Source organism: Nematolebias whitei, chromosome 3 (assembly GCF_014905685.2).
Source record: "Nematolebias whitei isolate Nwh7 chromosome 3, NemWhi1, whole genome shotgun sequence".
Lineage (NCBI taxonomy): Eukaryota > Metazoa > Chordata > Actinopteri > Cyprinodontiformes > Rivulidae > Nematolebias > Nematolebias whitei.
This window is the reverse complement of record NC_056500.1, coordinates 24,231,216-24,244,576: the sequence shown is the minus strand read 5'-3', so window position 1 is coordinate 24,244,576 and position 13,361 is coordinate 24,231,216. Positions and strand designations below refer to the sequence as shown.

General features: G+C 38.9%; 1 protein-coding gene across 1 annotated transcript; it reads left to right on the top strand.

Annotated features, from left to right (window-relative positions):
- Positions 1-6,334: 6,334 nt before the first annotated feature.
- On the top strand, positions 6,335-10,694 carry rpl36 (ribosomal protein L36). The gene is made up of 4 exons (XM_037674708.1): positions 6,335-6,389; positions 7,060-7,154; positions 7,243-7,377; positions 10,571-10,694. The coding sequence occupies exons 2-4, from the start codon at positions 7,062-7,064 to the stop codon at positions 10,658-10,660; spliced, it is 318 nt and encodes a 105-aa protein (XP_037530636.1). The 5' UTR covers positions 6,335-6,389; positions 7,060-7,061; the 3' UTR covers positions 10,661-10,694.
- Positions 10,695-13,361: the final 2,667 nt, after the last annotated feature.

Below are 13,361 nucleotides of genomic sequence, written 5' to 3'. Positions count from 1 at the left end.
CAAACATGATAATTATATTGTACATGAAATAATTATATTGTACAAATCAGATAATTATATTGTACAAACATGATAATTATATTGTACAAATTAGATAATTATATTGTACAAACATGATAATTATATTGTACAAACATGATAATTATATTGTACAAACATGATAGTTATATTGTACATGAAATAATTATATTGTACAAATGAGATAATTATATTGTACAAACATGATAATTATTTTGCACAAACATGATAATTATATTGTACATGAAATAAATATATTGTACAAATGAGATAATTATATTGTAAATGAAATAAATATATTGTACCAATGAGATAATTATATTGTACATGAAATAATTGTATTGTACAAATGAGATACAAAGTAATTATATTGCACAAACATGATAATTATATTGTACAAACATGATAATTATTTTGTACAAACATGATAATTATATTGTACAAATGAGATAATTATTTTGACAACATGATAATTATATTGTACAAACATGATAATTATATTGTACAAATGAGATAATTATTTTGTACAAATAAGATAATTATATTGTACACATGAGATAATTATATTGTACAATATCTTGATGCATGCTCAATAATCCAAGTAGAAAAATCAATCAAAGTCATGTCTGATGGTCTTCCTTTCTCATGTGAGCAGCTAGTTTTGTCTGTCAACAACGAACGGGTTGATCCACTACGAGAAGGTGTTATTTATAAGACTGAATTTATTGCAGCTCCTCAGACTGAAGAAGTCTTATGGATGAAAAACGAACCGTTTCACTAAAAAGAATCTGTCCAAAGGGCCTGATTTCACTTTGTTAGATATATTGTACAAACGTGATAATTTCATCCAGATGGTGGCGGTAGTGAGCTTTTATCCTGCATGGACAACGAGATCAGGTAATAAGAGTAAGAAGAAGTTCATGTTGTGAGGCTGAAACATGGATAGTTCATTGTTGCTGTTCCTGCGACACCGCGGAGTACCAGAGGAGAACCTTTTGCGCATGGAAGCAGAACACGTAAGTCTAATTGTCACTCACATATATTTTAGTCGTATTTATCGCTATTAATTGTTAATTAATTAGTATGACAAAGCTAGTCCTTTCGTCCGTGCTAGCCTACATTGTTTTACAAATGAGATGCAACAAAAACAATGTTAAATAGATTTTTTTCCAAGTAATTGTTTAATCGTCACTTTAGTTATGGATGACAGAGCTTTGTGTAAAACTGTCTCAAGCACGTAGGGGGATTCAAATGATTTATTTAGTGAAGGTATGCCAACTTTTTAGAAAATGGTTCATGAAAATGAAAACCAACCATTCACCTTAACCTCATGGTGTGTGAGAGAAATTGTGTTGCCAGATCTCGCGATAGAAACAAGCAACCAGCTATATAAAAACAAGCCCAACTGGCAACCCACCACATTGCGTAAAACAGAGGCCGTTTTTAAACAATATAAACATACATTTATTACATATAAACAGCAAAATTATGCTAAACACTTTGAATAACATACTTTTACGCTCTGAAAAAAAAAAAACATTTTGCATATGTAACATTAATTCAACCTTTAATCAATCCCATTGAGCCTCGGGGCTCAATGGGATTGATTAGAGAGAGACCTGAATTTTACACAGAGTGATGACAGCTGTGGACAACAATGACAACAATAGACAATCATAAAGGATGCGTAAAATTTTTTTAAACGTGTTTGTGTGCGCGTGCCCCCTCCCTGTGTGGCCACAGGATGTAGCAGTAGGTACCAAGCTTGTCTGAGAGTTCTTATATGAATTTCTGTCTCCACAGATTGATGCAATAGTTATTGACTGCATGGATGATGGTGCTCTCTCTGGTTACATCCCAGCGTATGGGGATCGAATCGCAGCAAGACACTTCTGTTTGGAAAATAAAGGTGCAAATACAAAAGATTCCAAAAAACATTCCCTGCTTGAAAAGCTAAAGCGGAAGACGGGCGTCGATAGTAATGATGATACAAATTCAGATCAAGCTGAGACAACCAAACCAAAGCAGAAAAGACCATACATGCAGCGCAACAAATTGGCTGAAAAAAAGACCAGAAGAATTGAATTGGGATGGATTCATGAAGGCAAACAAGTGAGGAAACGCAAGGGAGGAGGAACATGGGCAGTTGATGTACCCAAAGATTCAAAGAAATCAGATCTTATTAAGTATTCCAAAGATCTTTTCTTCCCAAATGGAAAATGTAGATTTGGACGTTTTGAGACGTACAGTCATGACATATTGGACTTCCAGGAAGAAGCTGCGTTGGATGACAATACCACAGTGGGGGAATTGTACGCTGTAATGAGATTAGGGATGTTAAGATTTTACTTGTGCACTAAAAGTCTGATCAATTCGGATGGTGAGGATAATGGTGGGGAGAAATCTGATGGAAATAATCTTGAAGTGATGGACGTGCATGAAGATGACCAAGTAACTGAAACCATTGCCATTCTGTCATCAGACTTTAAACTTGATCCAGATGTGCTGTCCAACACATCTGAGGTGACTTTTGGTCCAGTCCATGGAGAACCCAAGGCTGGTGAACTTGATGGCATACAGTTTGAAGGAGATGAGTCAGGCTTCAGATCTGTTGAACTTGCTTCCACAAGCACAGCACACTTCACTCCAGCACCAGGTGATGAAGCAACAAATACAGCTTCATGTGGAATTATGTGTGCCACCGTAAAACTTCACAGGAGCAATCTTCTTGAGGAGATGATAGTGCAGTTTAAGGATCAAACGCTCCTGAGACAAACCCTGAAATTTTGTTTTATAGATGAAAAGGGAGTTGATCAAGATGGTGTCTCAAGAGATGCGTATGCCGCATTTTGGACTGAGTTTATGGACCGCATAGCAGAGGGGGAGGAAGCGAGGGTCCCATCATTGCCTAATGAATGGGAGAAAGAAGAATGGAGATCCATAGGCCGGATCCTGCTTAAGGGATTTAAAGATCATGGATACTTTCCTTGCCGCCTTGCCCCGGCTTTTTCTGTTGCTCTCATTTTTGGAGAGAGTGAAGTCTCAGATGAAATGCTGTTTGAAAGCCTTCTCCTGTACGTCAGTCAGTCAGACAGGGAGCTTGTGACCACCGCCTTAAACGCAGACTGTCTAGATGAGGACCTAGATGAACTTCTTGATCTTTTGGATCGCTTAAATGTGACAAAACTTCCAACACAAGAGAGTTTGAAAAGAATCCTTGTAAATGCAGCGCGCAAGCACTTGATCCAAAAGCCAAGATATGCTGCAGAACAAATGTCTTCAACTGCTAGCCACATTTTAAAGGAATCATTTTCTAGCCCACAAGCTGTCCTGCAGATGTATGAAGAAAAAAGGCCAACAAGCAGAAGGTTTTTAAAGTTACTGGATGCGTCGCCTGCAACTGAAGCAGAGAATCGACGTTTTCGTTTCCTACAGCAGTACATCAGAGGACTGGACGACGCAGGACTCAGAAGGATGCTAAGGTTTGTTACGGGGTCAGATGTTATTTGTGTTAACAAAATCAAGGTGCTGTTTACACCAGTAGGTCTGGAAAGGCGGCCTATTATTGCACATACTTGTGGGCCAGCTCTGGAACTGCCACGGACATACGGTTCATACCCAGAACTGCGCGCTGCAATGGACAGCATACTGCTTCATCAAAACTCCCTTGAGTTCAGCATAGTTTAGATCAGGTTATGCCATTTGGTACCCAACAAATATTACAATGGGAGGACAGAAATGAACAGAATAGTGTCCAGTCAATTCATACGGGTATTCAAATGTAAACCATCAAATTCAAACGTATAACTAATGGCAAATGACTGAAAATAGTTTAATCTTTCACACTAAATGGATGGTGAAATAAGCAATAAAGAACCGGAAGTGTCTGAATGTATTTGTTTTTTTCATTCACGCATGTTGAAGCAGTGAACACGTTTCTGGTTTGGAGCTGAATGTTTGTGTACAAAAATATGCACAAGTATGGAAGTATGTGTTTTAGTTTATTTTAATTGTTTTTTTCAGTTCATGCAAAGCCATGTTCTTGTTCCCACAGAGAGCAATACTTCTCTGTAGGACAACATTTGTACCTGTCATTTATAAATGCTCAGTTTGTAACAAAATCAGCTGACAAATATATTTATGGAATCATGTTGGTGGCTAGCAAAAAAAAAACATTACTAGGAAATGGCTGAAGGCAGAGGCCCCTAAAATGGAAGGTTGAGTTGATGTAATGCATAATGTTTATATGACTGACTTTTTCCATCTGATTAGAATCTGGCAAATTTAAGAATTACTGGAAAAATTGGCAGGATTTTATATCACCACTGAGATCAGATTTTGTTGAATAATACTGGGGGTACCTTACAGTGCTACAGAATGTAAATAAGTTTATTTACAGGTGTTTTTCACTGAGAAGAGATTTACAACTGAGAGGATCTGGAGAAGAAGAACGGACAGGAACACTACCTGTAGTATTTGTATTGAAAGAGTTTGGGCAGGTTGAGGAATATAAAGGATAGCAAAGTTGTTTTGTCCAAAACATGTACAGAACGTGTGCACCTTCTCTTGGTTCATTTTTATAGGGCATTTGAAAAAGTGTAAAGTTTGGATGTGCACCTGTATGTAATATATAAATTCAGTAAAATTTGCAACAACAAAAAAAAGCTCAATTAGTAAAATTCCAAAAACAAGTCCACAGCTAACTTTGAAATCAGTCTAAGGCTTCAGAAACAAATATTGATATTTCAGTAGCTGTTCTGTGTGTTTTTGAGAGTTACATGGGAATAAATGTGCACGTGTGAAATTACAAGCTGAACGAAGTTGGTTGACGGATGAGAACAATAAAAAAAGAACAGTTTGTTTTTCAACAGTTTGGTGTATTTATTATTATTATTATTATTTTAACACATTGTAATATATTTGCATTGAGGTATTAATAACGTTAATGAACTATATTTAAGAGAAAAAAACATTTCATGTAATCACAGGGCTTGACAATGTCTCAGATAAGAGTTATTAGAGACTAGAGGGATTCAAATTCTGTAAATATGAAAAAATTAACCCTAAAGTTAAAAGTATTGAGTTAAAACATTTTAATTTCCTATTTTACTGAAGATTTTCAGATTTTTCTTGGTCTGTTGATTGAATATTACTTATGCTGTCATATTCATGATCCTTATAGTTTAGCTGTGCAAGTCTAATAAGTTGGCAGCTGCTGTTTAGCTCAAAACTGGCATGCAATTGAAAGGCCACTCTCATCAATTGGTCAATCTCCTTTGTTTTCATACCTTCCAGATGAGTTCTCAACTGTTTATTGGTTCGGGCTCGCTCGACTTCCTCATGGCAGCGACGCAGCACTGGGAGCTCCTCTGTCGTTACTGACAATCAGAACTTGGCCGTTAATAACAGCCAAGAATCAAGGGAGCCCATTTAATTTGTTGGCAATGTCCTTATTCAGTGCATGGAAGGAACACAAGTTTGTTTTATCTTTTAAATTATTTCTGAAATATGTATTTCCTTTTGATAATTGCTTTCCTCCTAAATGTGCATGTTCTAAACAAATCTGAGCATCAGTTGCACATCAAGGACACGAAGCAGCCCCATCTTTATATGACAGGACACTTGGGACAGCTCCCATCACATGCCCATCACGACATCACAACACCCATCACTTGGGTCTGATTTAATGGGCAGATAAATGGTTTTATATCATGTCTGTTGGTCCCTTTGGTTAAAATAAATATTGTGGAGAAAAAAAACTTACACAAATGGTCATATCACATCTCAGATTTAAACACACAGGCTTGAACAGGACATGATAGGGAAGCATAACACCGGTAAATGTGATTACCTTGGGTAAGATGAGACCATAGAGCATGTGCTACTGATCTGCAAGGAATAGTCATGAAAGAAGGCAAATGATTAATTATTATTAGTAAGATACGACCCGTTGTTGTTCGTGTTGTTACAAGCCAAGGGAATTCAAGATCTGAAAGCACCAACATCTTGTTGAGATACCTGAAACGGACTCACTTGTTTGAAAGAATATGAGTTCTGTTTATTTATTTATTTATCTATTCATCCTTATGGATAGATGTTCTTTTTGTAAATGAGTCCTCGAGGCTCAATGAGATTCTGTCTAAATAAAGGTTGATTGATTTTTGTTTGTTTGTTTTTATTTTGTTTTTTTGAGCGTCATTCCAGTTTACAGTTCAAACCAGCAGGGTGCGGTAATGCTTCAAAAATTTGAATGCCATCCACCAAAGAAAACCGAAGAAGAAGAAGAAAATCTTACACTTCCGGGGTAAACCCTTCAAACCCCGCCCCCTCAAAACATCAGTCTTTCCGGTTCGAACGCCATCAAGCAGTAGGTAGGTTTTCATTATCGCTTTAAATTCTAGTTGAAATCTGCTTCAAATCTTTGCCATCCTTCATCTTCTGACGTGGATTTTTAAGCGAGAGGCTTTAAACGACTTTACTTAACATCCGTTCTCAATATTGTTTGTCAGTCTGTCGGTAAAACGTTGTTGTCGCCGGTTCGGTTCTGACAGCACGTCAGCTTTTAAAACGTACAGATTACTGAATGTAAACAGCTGTATGAGCTCTGCTCCACATAAAGAAACCTTTCGTAACATTTTAATGTGCATGAGGGAAGTCCTCTGGAACTAAAGGTCCTTTAACCCAGGCGATTATTTTTATAAACAAAAATATAATGGACAATTTGCAGAAACGCTTCATGTCCACACTAAAACTGCAGACGTTCGCTCCAGACAAGCTCAGGTTTAGGTTTTAGCTGTATTTTTCAATATCCATCATTATTAAGTTAATTCAGTTTATTTAAATGGCGCCAAGTCACAACAGAAGTCATCTCTGGGCATTGTACACAAACATTCATATACATAAAAATAAAATTAACATTATTTATCTGAGGAGCCAAATGGGAATTGGTCCATATGGGAATGCCTCAATCAGCTGATATTTATCATTCAAATGTGTAAGGCGAATTAATAAAGTTGACGTTTGTACTTTGTTTCTTCTCAGACATGGCTATCCGCTACCCCATGGCAGTGGGCCTTAAGAAAGGTCATCCGGTCACCAAGAACGTGGCTACCCCCAAACACAGCCGTCGGCGAGGGGTGAGTGTGGTCTCCTTTCCCGGGCCGTCAAGGCACAATGTTATGAGCATGAACATAAAGGCTGACCTGTCTTTAAACCCGTGTCCAGAGGCTGACCAAACACAGCAAGTTTGTTCGTGACATGATCCGTGAGGTGTGTGGGTTTGCTCCGTACGAGAGGCGAGCCATGGAGCTGCTCAAGGTGTCCAAGGACAAGAGAGCCCTGAAGTTCATCAAGAAAAGGGTGAGTGCCACATCTGGTCCTGTTTAGCTGCCTCTTACTGCGGCACTGGCTCGGTTTGAACCATTGATCACATACGTAGTCAGCACTAAGTGACCAAAAACACAAATATTCATGCCGATGTCTGTCAGAGTCCAGGTAGGACGTGGGCACAGCAGCTGACAATATGATCTGCAAAATGCCCAAACATCCAGTCAGAAACCAGAGCTTCATTTTCAATTAAATTCAGTTTAATTGTACCAGTATAGTGCCAAGTCACAACAGCAGTCACCTCAGGGCACTGTACAGAAGCATATGTATAAAAAAAGAAAGTTAACACTATTTATCTGAGGAGCAGACCGCTTTGAATTTAACTCCATCGCAGACTCTCATCTTGAGCAAGCATGAAGGCGACAGCGGAAAGGAAAAACTCCCTTATGAGGAAGAAACCTTTAGCAGAACCAGGCTCAGGACAAGCGGCCATCTGCTTCGACCGGCTGGGTTTGAGAGGAACAGATACACAATGGCAGATCAAGAATCACATGTTAAAATAGAAATAGTATCAAATGAAAACTATTCAATTTTAACAATTCATTTAAGAAAATGAGGTCAATTTGTTCTCTAGTAGTCGTAAGTCTATGGCAGCCAACCCTAACTATAGGATTTATCAAAAAGGAAAGTCTTAAGTCCAGTCTTAAAACTGGACAATGTGTCAGTCTTATGGACAGAAACTGGAAGTTGGTTCCACGAGAGGAGCCTGATAACTGAAAGATCTTCCTCCCATTTTGCTTTTGGAAACTCTAGGAACTGCAAGTAAACCTGCAGTCTGAGAGCGAAGTGCTCTGTGAGGAAAATATGGACCAATAATATCTGTAATATAAGATGGAGCTAGGTTGTTGAGGGCTTTGTATGTTAGAAGTAAGATTTTAAATTCTGTTCTGGACTTGACAGGGAGCCAGTTTAGAGAAGCTAAAACTGGAGAGATATGATCTCTCCTACTAACCAGTTAAGTCTCTGGCAGCAACATTTTGGATTAACTGAAGACTTTTTAAAGACGTATTTGGACACCCAGATAATAAACCGTTGCAATAGTCCAGTCCAGTTGTGACAAATGCATGAACCAGTTTTTCTGCATCCTTTCTAGACATGTTTCTAATTTTAGTGATATTACGCAGATGGAAGAAGGTGGTTCTATTAAGTTTTTTAATGTGGGGGATAAAAGACATGTCCTGATCAAAAATAACACCAAGATTTTTAACATTAGAGCTGGAGGCCAGATTAATGCCATCCAAGGAGGGTGAAAGACTGAAAAATGTATTCATAAGATGCTCAGGTCCAAAAACTGGGTTTAACAGCAGAACATTTAGGGTCGTCCAGGTTTTTACGTCTTTAATACATGCTTGTAGTTTAAGAAGCTGATTGGCTTCAATGGGTTTCATGGACAAATAACTGTATCATCAGCATAACAATGAAAATTTATTCAACCCAACAACTAGTCTGAAGCAGTTACATTGAAAAATCTGCCTGGAAGTCATAAATTTAAAACCCCTAATTGCCTCACTTTAGTTTCATATGAGACGGAAGAAGCAGCTCTTTGATAAAATAAGACACATTTTATGTTTACAGGAAATTTGTCCTGTCGAATTTATAGCTGCAGCTCGTTTCCCTCTAAAGTTCATCTGCGTTAACATTAACTGAGATATAGTCACATTTAAACTAAATATCTGTGGGATTCTGACAGGCTCGCATCTTGTTTTTCCTGACTGGTGTTCAGCGGAAGAGTGTTTTTAGGTGATGGATATTGGTGGCTCTTTTCCGTTTTATTCTGATGGTTTGTCATGCAACGTAACGGCACCAAAAAGTACATTTCCATTTGAAATGATGCACTTGCAGCCCAAAACCTCTGGTCAGCCGTGGTACATCTGACAAGTTACCTGCATCCAGTCAGATGCTGACAACCTGCAGCGTGAGGGGGAATTTGCACCAACTCTTTAAACGACTTAACATCTTACCACATATCGTTATCCATTCAGCACAGTCCTGGGGTTTGATAAAATAAATTAAGGTTCACTGAAAGGATATATTTATGTAAAAAAAGAAAGAAAAGTTGTCTCTTAAATGGAGCAGGTTTATAGACTGACATAAAAATGAATTGTAGAACAATAAAAATGTGAATCAAACATGTGGGTCACAACAAAACTTGGTACAAACAGGTAAAAACTTGTGTATATTTTCCCATGATGCAATAACAAAAGTACCAATACGGTTGTTGTAGAAACATTTAATTTATCTTGATGTAAGACTTGAACGTTTGATCCATTTGTGCCACGAGCCCCTGAAACCTGTCAGGGACTGGCTGGTGTCTGGCACTGAAGCTCAGAGGCCTTTGTGAAGCAAAGGGGACGTGACCACGTGAAGTCTGTTTTGTTTTTCACAATAAGAGCGTAGACAAACGGGCCCAGGTTCTCTGGACCCACAGGACTGCAGTAAATACAGGAAGTGTCCGGCTTGTGGAGATTGTTCGTGCAGATGGTTGTGTGAGAGCGTTGTAAAAGAAAATGAAAGAAAGATTTAAAAAATTATATAGGCTTCAGACATAAACACAATTTTATTCATCAACAACATTGAACAGCAATAACGGTGAGTGTCAGTGGGCGGGGCCAAACATTTCTCATAGATTTAAAAAGAAAAGTGAATTTGAAAGTTGGAGCAACAAAGGCATGTTGATTGTTTCTGGGTGGTTGGTGCTCTCTCAATCTTCACGTCCACAACATGCACCCGTCACCAGACCCATACACTTGGTGCTGGTCTTCGCAGTCCATATGAGAGCACCTGGGAAGAAGATTTGCTCTTTAGATCCTTCACGCCACGTCCACTAATGAAGATGCTCGTTCAGGTCAGGATTTAAAAGTTATTTGTCCCCCTCTCGTGTGACATCATTGGGTCCCTTCTGGTCCAGGCTCCCGACCCTGTTCAAGCCCGGACTCTTGCCTTTGATCAGACGTGGACTCGGCTCAAGCCCGGGCTCGGAACCCTGTCAGACTGACCGACATGAGGTCCGGTCTGGGGGTTTGGATCGTTAGTGATTCGTCAGGCCTCGGGTCGTGGTTCTGATATAAAGACTTGCCGGGCTGCGTGTCAGGAGCATGACATGATTTTACAATAAGCACTTGTTATGAAAACCCCTCTCTGAGGTCCATCGCTTGTTTGTTTTCAGATCGGCACTCACATCCGAGCCAAGAGAAAGAGAGAAGAGCTGAGCAACGTCCTGACTGCCATGAGGAAGGCTGCTGCCAAGAAAGATTGAAATCTCACGCAATAAACGTTGGTTCAACTTCAAACCCAGCGTCTGTTTCTTTCTACAAAACAAGTAAACTGGGTTGTAACATGCAAACGTTACGAATGAAAACGTGCAACGAATGGAACTTGACTAAACCTAAAAAAACTAAATGACGGGTGCACACAGTTGTTCTGATGGTTAGAGGTGTTTGATGCATCATTTGGTGCTTTTCCTGTCCAAAGTACACCAAATACAGGTGCTGGTCATAAAATTAGACTATCATGAAAAAGTTGATTAATGTCAGTAATTCCATTCAAAAAATGAAACTTGTATATTATATTCATTCATTACACACAGACTGATATATTTAGTTGATTATTATAACTGACAACTAATGAAAACACCAAATTCAGTATCTCAGAAAATTAGAATATTACTCAAAAAATGATTTTTATAAATGTTGGCCAACTGAAAAGTATGAGTATGTACAGCATCAGTACTTGGTTGTTGCTCCTTTTGTCTGGATTACTGCAGCAGTGCGTCGTGGCATGGAGTCGACCAGTCTGTGGCTCTGCTCAGGTGTTCTGAGAGCCCAGGTTGCTCTGATGGTGGCCTTCAGCTCTTCTGAATGGTTGGATCTGGTGCATCTTCACAATAATATCATCTCCTCCTACATGTCTGCGTGAGTGCAGCTACGGAGTGCGCTCTCAGGACATTATTACCTGCAGTGTTCCCTCAGTGAGGACTGAACTAGGCAAAAGGGCCTTCTCCTACTCCGCTCCTGTCTCCTGGAATATCTTACAAAAAGATTTGAAGCTCTCGACCTTGACCTCTCTAAGTGGCTTTAAGAATCTGTTGGACTCCTGGCAGGGACCAATGCAGACATGTTCCTGTTTTTAGTTTTATACATTTGTCTTGGAATCTAGCTGTTTTTTTTTTTTTGTTTTGTTACCTTTTTCCTTTTAGCCATCCTATTTGTTAAAAAAAAAAAATCTGTAGTATGAGTTTTTATAACTGCTTATTGTTGTTGCTGTTGTCCATTGTCATCTTTCTTTGTTGAAATCAGGTCTCTTGTAAATGAGTCCTCGAGGCTCAATGGGATTTACCTGTATAAATAAAGGTTGATAACATAGATTTTCTATGGGATTAAGGTCAGGTGAGTTTGCTGGCCAATTGAGAACAAGGATACCATGGCCCTTAAACCAGGTACTGGTAGCTTTGGCACTGTGTGCAGGTGCCAAGTCCTGTTGGAAAATGAAATCTGCATCTCCATAAAGTTGGTCAGCAGCATGAAGTGCTCTAAACGTAGTAGATGGCTGCGTTGACCTTGGACCTCAGAACACAGTGAACCAACACCAGCAGATTGAAAGAGCAATTGAAGCAAAAGCCAAATTACTGTACATCTATCAAGCAGCATATTGTCTGCTGTAGAGGGAACCTGTCGGAAGAAAAGGACTTCAAAGCAACAGTAGTGAGTAATCTGGTTTAAGAAGCAGTTAGTGAACATTTGGTGACATCTAGTGGCCAATCTAACTAATGGCAAGGAGCAATTAGAGAAGTTTAATGGATGAAGCTTCCTGTATGGACATGAAACGTTTTAAGCTTCAGAATAGAAGTGCAGTTTTTGTGTTAACCTTTTTGGGAGGGATTGATCTTGACTTGGACGATTGGGGAATCTTCACCAGCAACTATTTCCTTGAGCAACTGACTTGGACTGCCGGGTGGCCTCCTTTTAAAATTTATGATGCGACTACATGTTGTTGGTGATCGCAGCTCCCACCACACCAAGTTTCAGTTAAACATGTATAAAACGTATGAGGAATGTCCCAAGGTGTGAACCTAGGGTCAATTTGTTTAGCATAGATCTTTATACTGTTTCTTTTTATACTTTATATTTTGCTATTTTTTGATGGACCCCGAGTACACTATTTTGTTCCACCTCGTGTATCACGTGATGTGAACGACAACAAAGATACTTGAACAACGTGGTGGTCATTGGTGTGAGAAGCATTCATAATGTGTATGTGTGGGGGGGGAGACACTGGTGGAGGGTCCTCCCCCAGAAATGTTTGAATAAATTAGATCCCATTTCCTGCATTCCGGTGTGTTAACGGGTTGTTAAACATCTACGTTTACCTCTATGATTCAATAACTATTTTAGAGGGCTCATCACAAGAAGTAGCACTAAGCTAGAAGTGTGCAATACAGACATGCTAAATACTACAGATGTATCGCTCTGCTTTACATTCTACAACCTTTTGTACCACTTTGTAAAACAGTGGTAATTGATCATAACAGACTAAACTTGTGCAACCAGAAGTTGCAACATATCTACATAAAAAACACACTAACCAAAGATCAATTAAGCATTAACCTTTAATTTAACCATTAAGCATACCTGCAGTTACATTTGTACAGGTGAACATGTGGTACTTCCTGTTTATCACTTGTATTCAGCTCATGAGGTCAGCCGCAGGGCTTTATCCATATTTTACATTTTTCCAGACTCAGTTTAGGTTTTGGAAATAAAATAAACTGTATTCCACCCTCTACAGCAGGGCTGTTAACAGAACTGCTCAGGGGGCCACAGTTACTGAAAGCCAGCAGCTCAGGGGCCGGACATCCAGCAATTATGTAAATAAAGTATTACAAATATTTTAAATGTGTTTATTTTGTTGCATTGAATCATACATGCAATAAACAGAAACCCAGAACCGCATAAAAAAAA